The sequence below is a fragment of the Haliotis rufescens genome, unplaced genomic scaffold (genome assembly GCF_023055435.1).
Source record: "Haliotis rufescens isolate VD_foot unplaced genomic scaffold, xgHalRufe1.0.p SCAF_13, whole genome shotgun sequence".
Taxonomy (NCBI): Eukaryota; Metazoa; Mollusca; class Gastropoda; order Lepetellida; family Haliotidae; genus Haliotis; species Haliotis rufescens.
Genome location: NW_025963813.1, coordinates 6527007 through 6539527, shown reverse-complemented (window position 1 = coordinate 6539527; position 12521 = coordinate 6527007). Strand labels below are relative to the sequence as shown.

The following is a 12521-nucleotide window of genomic DNA, read 5'->3' as shown; positions in this document are numbered from 1 at the left end:
TCATGATTTCAATCACTTGATTGTCTGGTTCAGACTCGATTATTTACAGAAAGCCGTCATATAGCTGGAATATAACGATGAGATGCATCAACCAAGTCAGCGAGCCCGACCACTCGTTCCCGTTAGTCGCCTCTTACGACAAGCATCGTCGCCTTTTACGGCAAGCGGATCTTCACGGGTCTACGAACAGAAGTAATGAGGGGCACGTCAATGACAGTGGAGTATGAAAGATCAGCAATCTGTATTTTGTGCGTTTGGCAATACCAGCCATTCTAGGATGGAAGTGATGTACTGTGTTTCAACTGATCTGAATGCTATCAGATTTTAGAGTCTTTGTTCTGTACAGGCATGTACGGAAACAAAATATGAATATGTAGAGCTGTACATTACATAACAAGAAGCAAGACCATGCAACTAAGGCGATGCTGGTGAGCTTCCGAAAATATATTGTTCGGGAACATTTCATCAAGAGGGTACAGATTTTTGGCGTCTTTATGAACAGCTGTCCAACACTTCAACATCAGGAATACCCTTATTCAGCATACTCTGAGCTTTCCGGTGGTATACATTAAAAGATATATCTCTTCTGTATACCAACTACTTCCAAAAAATTCAACCAATTTCCTCGCCTATTATGTTTACTGCGTCTGTAAATTTCACATTTAACTCGTCATTCAAACAAAGTGTATAATAAATAGGACATTCCACGTTCTCGTGAAATATTAGGGTTCTCTCATATCTTGACGGGGGAAAGGTGATATTGACTGTACAGGACCACGAGTACACACGCAGGAAGCTTTCCTGTAGTGGATCACTGTGCTGGCATTAATATCGAAGTATAAAAGAACATTGTTTGTACATTTATACTGAGTTTTTAAGAACACTGTTCGTGCATTTATACTGAGTTTTTAAGAACACTGTTCGTGCCTTTATACTGAGGTTTTAAGAACACTGTTCGTGCATTTATACTGAGGTTTTAAGGAACACTGTTTGTGCATTTATACTGAGGTTTTAAGAACACTGTTTGTGCATTTATACTGAGGTGTAAAGGAACACTGTTTGTCCATTTATACTGAGATATTTGTTTCGTTTTGGTCATTTGCATTCAACAGTTAGATTCTAGATCTATACCACACAATAATAAGACTATATTTATAAAACCTAAATTATTACACAGATTTTTCAACTACTGTTTAGGACGGAGCCTAATGTGAAGCATCAGGAGTTTTCAATATTTCTTAGCTTGACTACAAAATATGAATATGTCACGTGTATCAACATAACATTGCACACAAGCAACAGATAAATATTTAACGAAACATACTAGATGTTTTGACCTACATTAGGCGTATCTAAACAAAATTGTACTTACGATAAACGAAAACTCCAATACAAACATATTCCAAGACAACTTTAATTATGGATTCCTTTTCTTTCACAGAATTTTCACATACAAAACTGAGTTTGATCATTAGATCGGGGGATTTGGATACACATCGCGTTTTAAAATACAATCTGGGATCCCTTTCCCGTTTTGTCCACGCAACGTTTAGTATCTGTTTCGTCAAGTCCGAGTATCTACGATCTCTCCAAGCACTTCATTTATTTAGCTCAGTCCAGAAGTTTTGGCAACACTGTTCTCGAATCGACGAATCCCTGATCATCTCGAACAACTCTCCGTCAAATCAAGCGTCACATGAAAATGTTTTGTTGCTCATATAGAAGACAAGCGAACTTGCAAAGTTCTTGACAGTTGTTAGCAGCAATCAACTTGGATGTGCTCACTGGGGGGAAACAAAAACCTTTTTGAAAGTAATAAAAGTGCAATCTCAAAGTACCATGTACAGGATGTTTTTTAATAATAGTATTCACGAAAACATTTCTTTTCTAAAAATGCAAATTAATTTATAAATTCACCCAAAGGTCGTAACCCTGATCACGTGGGTATTTTGAAGGAGGAAGATTGTCGAGGCATTGGCATTATGACAGATGCTCGTCATGGATGGAGAAACATGCATCTGAGAGAAACATTGTTGCTTTGAGCTTCGAGACCAAACATGTGTGTTCATGCCGAAATTGTTTACAAGGGAGGATGAGCTGTGTAGCCAGCGACCGGAATAAGCTTGATGAGAATAATGTTGAAATCAATGTTCACGCACATGACAAAATTAATGTGAACAAATATTCATCTGAACATCGTTTCGAAGTATGTGAGTCTGTCCGTATCTTATTTCCATTCCTACGTTAAATAATATAAAATTTAAATTCGTGTCTCAGTATTTCCTGCCGCTGTGGAAAATTGCGCACAGATCTAATAAAAGAAATACTACTAGATACACCATTGCACCGTCATAAAAGAACCAGGTCAACTTTATCTTTCTTAAGTTAATTAAAAAATCGTTTCCGAAGCAAAGCGACTCGATCTACATCATAAATAAATTTAAAGACTAAATTCTAGTGCCAAATGTTTATAATTTTTTTTAGAATTTCATAAAATAACGGACACAATTATTGAAAGACATTTTTAATATATAATATATTTTATTTCGTCCGCCTGCTCTCTTGTTAGTTGTGTCTTGAGGGGAGAAACACATACACAAAATATGGATGGCCTTATGCAAATGTCACTTGGCATGCCAATCAACGGGGAATCTGGGTCACCTGGGACCCGCCAAGTTTCACGGATCGAGTGACTTCGGCATGAGGAGCTTTCGGGCAAGTGTGACTTTTCCAAAACACATTGCAACTGAGCAATGAAAACATGTGACGGAAACGACAAAAAATTACTTTCATCGCTTGGAAATATTTGTGACCATAACCAGGGTTTATTTACCCGAACGTTGTCATCCAGATTCCAGATGAAAGCAAGACGAACACAACGAAAGAAAGCACTTTTGAAATCACCGATTGCCGTATATATTGTGAGAAATGCTATTAGTAAACTGTAGATATACCGCACAACACAGGATTACGTCACCCGTTTACGCACTAACCAATGAAATTTGTGTGTTATCATGACGTCATATTGACCTGTCAGATCACTCCTATAACCTCTGCCCACTACAGTGCGGTAGTCACCGCGGATACCGCTATGAGTGTAAAAAGTACTGCTAACAGCTTCAGTAGCATAGCCATTAGTGATGTCATTTGATTGTGACGTCCGCAAAGCATTGTGATGCAATTTCATTGAAGCGATATTTACACTGAAGATATCGCTTGATCTCACCCAAGCGATATCTCCTGTGGGTGCCAGTTTTGGATTATAAATAAAGTAACACACTGTTCACACATTAAAACTGAGGTATAAAGGAACACTGTTCGTGCACCTACACCGTGCTGCGTTTTTAAGGAACAGCGTACCTGCATATATATGCATATATATGTAAGTTTCACTGCACGCACTTTAGCTTAATATACATGGTCTTTTTAAAAAAACCCCCAACAACTCCGATCTGTTTACTCCAAACATCTTATATCCATGACAACAAACGACGAATAACGTCCGTGTGTGGAAGACATCAGCGTTTGCAATGCGAGCAATTAAGACATAGTTTCCAATCGCAAAGATTTTAAACTATACAGATACTTGTGTCGGCCTCAAGGTAAAATATAGGTCATATATATATACACATAACTCGTGTCACGTAGTGTGAAAAACAGTTGATAACGTCTGTTTACTCGCTGCCCCAACCGTCAGATATCGTCAGCTGACGCTAAATGGCCTCTTGTACGACGTTGATGAAGGACCCTCGTCAATGACCCACTGATTGACATCCATATCATGCTTCTCCTGCTACACATGAGGTACGGGGGAACATAGGGTTACGTTTGATGTTGTCTCGTAATGCCAGTAGGATACGTAGGATCTGACAGTAATATGCCTCTTATCGACTGATATAGCCTTCTCACACTTTCCCTCACCCCCGCCTTCACAGTCAACAGTCTCGCGGCTCCTCGCGTTTCCGTCACCTGGAGCCTTGTAAATGTCAGTGATTGTGATGGGGGTGATGATTTTGTAGGTAATGCTGCAGATAGAGACAGATTGTCACGGATATATCACAACTCAGATGTGACAGACTAGTACATATAATTAGTGTTAACTTGTGGGGGCAGGGGAAAACGTGTCACAAGCATCTATTGGGTGAGTGAGTGTTGCTGCATCAGCAATTATGGAGCTGTTCACAGCCGAGCACTCAGAAATGGTCCAATCTCATTCAGATCAGATCTTAGAGCTGGCTACCACTTCAGATGGCAACAACAAGCGCTATGATCGGATTTTACTGAGACTGGAAATGGTTGTTTTGTCAACTGTATCGCGGCCGGATAATCGAGTCAAGGCATGAACCCAGCAGTTGATATTATCAGCAAAATCACACGCCTCTCCAACTGACCCGGTTTTGTCAACTCGATAAGCATTTGTTACAAGAGACTAACTTGTAACAATTGGTGTACACGAAGTATGGATCCAATACATTGTGGAATTATGATCTATATATTTGGAGTTTGGACTGTCTAAAACCGGGAATGTGTTTGAAAGGAGTCGATGTACCCTGATGGTCACTCAATGACATTGTTTTGCACTGGAATCATCACCGAGAACCAACAGTAAACATTCTCACAATTTCGCTATGATTCCATTAGAATATAGACCTGCACATAAATTGTGGCCACAAACTTTAGAAACATTAGGTACGTTATCGCACTCACTAATCCCTGCACACACTCATGCACTAGCACAGACGCTCTCACTAGCATAAACCACACTCAAGCACTCATTGAAACCCACACACACAACCTGCTCTCACAAATCTACGCATACACATTCACTCACCCATTTACTGCCACGAGTATCGCTTGCGGACCCCATAACAATATTTAACCTCCCCTTCTCATGTCAAGCAGCCTATACTCAACCCTTTCTCATCTCCTGCAGCCCGTATTTGTCCCCCTTTTAATTTAAGTTCCTTTACTCATTACTTGCAGAAATACGATGCCTTTAAGTCACCCAATCTTCGGATTCCCTTCATCAGAAATGCGTCCCCTTCTGTTTGACGTTTAGTGACTGCAGAACGATTGTGCACTCCTGGCGAGTTAGAACAGTAGTGGTTTTGAAAGATAAAATGAATTCAGTGCCAGACAGAACTGAATCATCGACTGCATCACGCAACTGGGTGCAGAACAAAGGATCCAAATGACATACGTGACAAGATCTATGTGTGTTCACTTTCCTATCTCTTTATCACTGACAAACATGCACCCACACAAGACGTTGCTTACGTCCGCACTGACATACCACTCATTTGTTAAAAAGGTAAAACCCATCCCAGAGAAGATATTTGAATACTCATTACGATATCGAGATGAATCATTGGCATGTTTTGATATACACTGGACGAAAAATAGTTAGCGATCATGAATAGTTCAGCGATATGTTTAAGAAATTGTCTGCTCCGTCTTCATGACAAAATATATTCCTAAGACTATTGATGATACTATGACTATTGACAGAGTACCCCTGCATGTCCAGGTAAGTACGCATTTCGAACTTCAACGTGAGACAGCCTGAACATGGCATCAGAAACATTCAAATCAGGAAACTGAAAATAAAAAGGGACAAAAAACATTTCCGTTGGACATTTTCATTGTACGATTCCGACTAAGTCATAAACATGTGCCTATGAATCACTATCAAAAAGCGTGAGCTTATCCTGCCCCACGTTTAGGGCGTCCAAGGGCTAGATGTTTCATGATCTCAAATCGTTGTGATGCCTTTGTTTAGATTCGAAGTCTTTGGCAGGTATGAAATATTAGCTGTCGGCATGACCCAGGATAGACTCCTTTTTGTAGCTAATGACATCCGGGCATCGATGCCCATGGCAGTGGTCCTATTCTAGCGCTGTGGAACTTGCCAAGTTTTGAGAAATCCATGCATAGGTTGATTTATCACCAACAAATATATAAACATTTACAGAATACTCAAAACATGTGCTGTGTTACGACGTAAATTGTAATAAAAAGGTAAATTGTAATACTTGCAGCAATTGTAATAATTTTGACGTAAATTGTAATAACAACGTAAATTGTAATACAATTTGACGTAAATTGTAATACGCAAATTGTAATAAAAATTGACGTAAATTGTAATAATCTCAACTTGCGGTAAAATGTAATAACTTTTTACGTAAATTGTAATAACCTTATAAGTTTAGTGTCAAAGGCGTTAAATGACTAGAACCTATCCTTGTCAGGGTTGGTACAGGGTTTATCGTACAATCGTCATTAAAGTATGGGTGTGGGGGAGGATTGAGGTCGTTATCGTACATTGTTGTATAATTATATGTATATATAAACGCATTGGAATTTCATTTCTGTGGTTGTCCAGAAGAGGATTAACTACTAGAATGAACTTTTTTATTTATTTGAGAAATACTCTTTGTGTTTTGTACTTAATTGTAATATATCCTATTGACGATTTTCATCATAATTGTTCATATTTAACCTAATGGAATCATATTTAAATTGGTAAAGTAGGTAGTAATATACACAATGGAATAATTATAACGTAACAAACTTACACAAATATATTGATGAGTAGATGTGTCTTACTTTTACTGACTAAAGCAAATTTATTTATTTTGCAACTGTATATTTGTACATATTTTATGCGGGGAGGGGTTTACTAAGTTGCAAGAACTTGTCTCAAATTGTTCTGTGAATAAAATATGTTTAAACTTAACTAAACTAGCAAATGGATGACATGTCTTTCTGCAGTAGTCTTGTGTGCAAGCTGATTTATACATGTTCATATATATATTAACCATTTATTATTATTCAAATTTAATTTTTTTTCACGTTGCTCGGAGGATGTAAAGCAAATAATGACAATGTCCTGGGCGATGTACATATAGGTATGTGAACCCGCAAGGACTACCTTTATCAATTATTTTACGTGCAGCTTGTTTCATGTCTGTATTGTTAGAATGATACTCTAGCAACTGTACACGTCGAAATCTATGACTGAAAGATCCATCCTCGGGTTAAAAATGATGGCTTACATTAGGTACGTCTATTCGACAAATAGGTTAATTGATTTATCATCTAATAGTAGCTTAGCTAGGAGTCCATTGCAATAACATTGAGTTACGAGTTACCGAAGGGAGCTCTGTGCAACCGGATCCTGAAATTATGTCGATTTGCAATGGAAGTTTGGAGCACATGACCGTTTCCTTGAAACAAACGAGACAATTCAATCGTATTTATACATTATATTTTGACAAAGAATTCAAATACAACAAATGAGTGACAGATCTCCTGTGCAATGTCAAAGGCAAAACAACAGTCGTCAGCAAATGCAGCATAGATTTCCCATGCATGGCAAAGGAAAATACTTAATACATAACATTATATACAATGTTGTTATTAAGATCAAAAGAAGGGCGTGGATATTCTTTACCTACATTGCATATACTATTATATATTGTGTATTCTCGATCTCTGTGAACTTCTCACAGATAAAGAAATTATAATAAATAAATGCAAACCATATTTGTAGCAATGTGTGATTAACATATGGATCATTAATATAACATAAAATATTTTCTTTCATAAGAATAAGTATATTTCATGAAATAAATGAATAAATGTAACTGTCTGGATCCTTTCATATGTCATGAAGAACTAACAACAACTTACTGACAACTTTTGCTGGGATAATAACTCCTTGCCCTAACAACAAAAACAGAATCCATCATGATAACGGCACAAAATCATAATTCCACTTTCCACATTTACTCATCAATATATTTGTGTAAGTTTGTTACGTTATAATTATTCCATTGTGTATATTACCACCTACTTTACCAATTTAATTATGATTCCATTAAGTTAAATATGAACAATTATGATGAAAATCGTCAATAGGATATATTACAATTAAGTACAAAACACAAAGAGTATTTCTCAAATAAATAAAAAAAGTTCATTCTAGTAGTTAATCCACTTCTGGACAACCACAGAAATGAAATTCCAATGCGTTTATATATACATATAATCATACAACAATGTACGATAACAACCTCAATCCTCCCCCACACCCATACTTTAATGACGATTGTACGATAAACCCTGTACCAACCCTGACAAGGATAGGTTCAAGTCATTTAACGCCTTTGACACTAAACTTATAAGGTTATTACAATTTACGTAAAACGTTATTACATTTTACCGCAAGTTGAGATTATTACAATTTACGTCTATTTTTATTACAATTTGCGAATTACAATTTACGTCAAATTGTATTACAATTTACGTTGTTATTACAATTTACGTCAAAATTATTACAATTTGCCGCAAGTATTACAATTTACCTTTTTATTATAATTTACGTCGTAACATGCTGTATGTAAAACTCATTGTTTATAATCCAAACACTAACCAATACTTCGGGGAATACTATCCAGTCATACTAGATCATAATGTAACAGAGCGAAAACGTGCCAGCTGGCAAGAGAAGTATTTTTGGCAGCGCTTCTACATCCAATAAAGCATGGCTGCGAAGCACGAATTCGTTGCAGTTTGTGGCTGATTTATGTCTCCACAGTGACCATGAAGACACCCTAAAACTGTAACCGGGCTCAAATGTCCGACATTTGTTAACCTCGATATGGGATTTGCTCCCACATTAAAAAACTGTCACGCCCTGAACAGCTCGTATCATCACTGGTATTCAGTGATCCATTCATGTCATTTTCACCACTATTTTGCTTTTCACGCCAATGGGAGCTGTTTCGTCAGAAAATCGAGACTGGTGATTTCTGGCGTTTTCGTTTTATATCAATATAACTGATGTACTGTTCACATTGGCGTTAAAAACAACCCACTCACTCATTCCAGCTGACCGAGTTCAACTGAGCAACAACACTTACTACTGCCTCAAGGGAATCGGGGGCTACTCGTTTGAGAGGAGAGGCGAGATCGAGGTCAAGGTAGGCATAAAACATCATAAAATTAATGGCTGTCATGGATAGAGCGTCTTCCCGGAGAGCGCAAGTGTTGTTCGATCCCTTGGCTGCGTCAAACTAAATATACGTTGAGAGATGATACTTGTTGTTACCCTGCACGCTCGCGGCATTAAAGGGATAACACAAGGACTGCTCAGCTGGCAGTCAGCAATGTGTCTGAGCAGGGTTTCCGTGTTCAACTGCGGCATGGTATCCCAGATTTAAAACCGGCATTAGTCTGGAATAGTACATTATATCAAACAGCCACACACACACATGGGGCTTCATTACACAATGAAACAATCTTGAACGTAGCGTTAAACCCCTTTTTACCTCACCCCACCTTATCACGATTTAGGAGGAAGAACTCGAACCTTGCGGGCAGAAGGTTCCGTATGCATAGAAGTATAGTCATCTGTCTCCTTTTCATGGTCCCCTAGGGGACTCCAGGTTAGAATAAGCCCCCAGCAACCTATGCTGGTCATCAGAGGCGATCAGTCTCGTTTTCTTAGTTGATTGGTTATCGACGCTGCCGGTGTTGCACGGTATTAATGTATTTCGAACACATTTGAACTACGTACCGAGAAGGCGTCGGTTAGTAATATATAATGGAATATGGCTTGTCATGCCTCTGGGTAAATTCGTACTTTTGACAAATAGCAATTGAGTATATGTGAAAGTGTTTCATAATTCAGGATTTTAAAAAACAACAACATTTGACAATAATGCTTATACATGACGTGGTTTTATTCTATAGGGTAAAGGTCTCATCACCACATACTGGCTTCTCAACAAGGACGGGTTTGACAATCAGCTGCCATGCATGCCTGGGTGTAAGAAGTATACTGAAGCCCATAAGAGACGCATCAGCGAGTATGTGCAACCCCCGTGTAGCTACGTCGGTGACTGACCCAGCGAACATTGTCAGGGTCACAGCAGTGTTCCGCCATGACTCTACCCAGGGACATCGACAAGATGCAATGTATACACGATCCAGAACCGGTCATTTCATATGTCCTTGTATCCTGCGGGGGCAGATTAGAGATGGGTTATTTGTTCGGTCTCTGTTTCAAAACAATGCTTTCTCTGAAACCGGGAGCCGAACACGTTTAGTCATTACACAACACATTTAGTTCATTACAATCAGCAGCTCCAGCGATTAGTTACATTTTATCCTCCTTCTGTCAGTATTTTCAAGAACAAACATTAAATATCAAAATCCCGGCCAGGCCCGTGGAATATCGGATAGTCGTTGCCTTATATGACCACCATTTCCGTCCCTGTCCAACTGAAATCAGACGGAATTAAGAAAAATTAATTAAACATCGATTATTTTCAGACGTTTTTGATAAACTATTACTCTTGTGTGGTTCCGTGTCATAAATGTATAATATTAGGAATAAACAAAATCTGCATTACGACAAAGGCTCGCATGATACAATTTGTATAACTACTATATAGTTACGATACGGAAACACACTTACCTAATAATTTCTTTATATATGTTTTCAAGTCTACAGGTGTAACTGTATATCGGATGCCAATGATGACGTCACAAATGATGACGTCTATATCTGTCTGCACAACGTCACCCTTAGGGTTGTAGAATACAAAGAAACTTCACTTTAAAGTTTCTGTCAAAGTTTTATCAAAGACAACGTTGATTTATATTGACATGTGTGACTATTTAATCTTATATTTGCTGCTGGGAAGTTTCCCAGTCAATGGTTCAACGGAATTATTCGTCCGATCTACAAAGTTGAAGGAGGTACAGATGACCCTAGAAACTTTCGGCCCATATGTCGTATAAGTTGCCTCGGAAAATTGTTACCTCAGTTCTTAATACAAGATTAAACGATTGTGTTGACAGTAATAACATTCTGTCAGAATCACAAGCGGGTGTTAGACATGATTCCTCCATAAATGATGATATTTTTTACCCTGTTATAATTATTGAATTATTAAACATAATAATAATGGATTGTGGTTTTATTTATTTCCAAAAAGCTTTTGACAATGTTTGGCATATGGAAAAAATGATCAGCACAAGGTATTGATGGGAAACTTATTCGTAATATTGTTAATATGTACGATGGCAATAAATCATGTGTGTGTACCAAAGGTGAAAATTCAGAACAATTCCCTTGTCGTATTGGTGTCCGTCAAGGAGACAATTTGTCTCCAATCTTGTTTTCATTGTTTTTAAATGATCTGGAACCATTTTTATATTCTCAAAATGGTCACTTAATGGACTCTTTGATCTCTCCGTTGTTCTGTTGCATTACCACATGCAGATGATGCTGTTTTATTAGCTTTCAAAATGAACAAATATGTTTGATATCCTTTCACTTTACTGCAAAACATGGAGATTGCATATCAATACTAGCTTATAGTTTTTGGTGGTACAAAAAGAGACACGAGTAAACATATTATTTAATGGTTCACCAATCGAACAAGTTAACGATAATACATATCTTGGCATTCACTTTACAAATAAAAACTCTTTCAAAACCTCTAAAAAATCAATTGTGAATCTGACACCAAGGCCGTGTACTTTGTATTATGTAAAAGTAGAACATTTAATCGAGCCATGAAATGTCAATTATATCACTTCGATGCTAATTTTATTATGTGGTTGTGAAATCTGGGGTTTTAAAAACTGTAAACAAATGGAATCTGTGTACGTTATTTTTTACGTACATACTTCTCATTTAGAAAAGTACACCTTTATATATGTAGTATGGAGAACTTGGAAGAGTACCTTTAATTAACTCAAATGTCGAATGGTATGTTTTTGGGCTGAGCTCTTATCTGGCAAAGAACAAAAGTTTTCAAATGTTGTGTAATGAATTCTGTACAAACAATAGCTGTCATAAATCGATAAAATATTTGGAAAGTATTTTCAATGAAACGGCTATATTTTTTATTTGTTAAGCAAACAAGCAGTTCTTCCTAATGTCCTTAAATCTATCATTTCGATAAGATTATCTGATATAGCAACTCAAACATGGAATAGTGTTATTACAAATACCCCTAAAGGTATCACATATCGCATATTTAAAACTGAACTCGTCCTTGAAAAGTATTTATTATTTATCTCTTTCTCTTTGGCTGTAACATTACTCTTGTGAAGAGCCTCGTGCCATCATTTTCCTATTAAATTAGTCAGTTGGCACAAAATCCCTGTCAATGAAAGAACGTTTTAACTCTGCGACATGAGCAATGTTGATGATAAATTCCATTATATTTTTCGTTGTCCTTTTTTTAAACACCAACCCGAAACAATATGTCCAAATTTCATATGCTAAGAACCTAAATATGTTTAAATTTAAGGAACCTTTAATTGTAAAAAAAAAAGTGTTAAAACTTTGTACATTCTAAAATGCCATTATGAAAACTGTAAAATCTTCCATGTGAATCACCCGCCATCTTATGTATATACTGATTGTAAAAATGTACCTCATATGCCGAGTATCCCGGCCTGAGTTGGTTGGTTTGTTGTTTTAGGCCGCACTCAGTAAT

The 12521-nt window shown here is 37.3% G+C and overlaps 1 protein-coding gene across 2 annotated transcripts in view; it reads left to right on the top strand.

Moving 5' to 3' along the window:
• The window catches only part of LOC124117153 (soluble guanylate cyclase gcy-33-like), a 30350-nt gene extending 18075 nt beyond the window's left edge, over positions 1-12275 (top strand). For both annotated transcript variants that reach the window (XM_046478899.2, XM_046478898.2), the window contains exons 6-7: positions 8893-8984; positions 9757-12275. In XM_046478899.2, the coding sequence (XP_046334855.2) occupies positions 8893-8984; positions 9757-9909 (245 nt within the window). In that variant the 3' untranslated portion in view covers positions 9910-12275. The remainder of the gene's footprint in view (positions 1-8892; positions 8985-9756) is intronic.
• Positions 12276-12521: the final 246 nt, after the last annotated feature.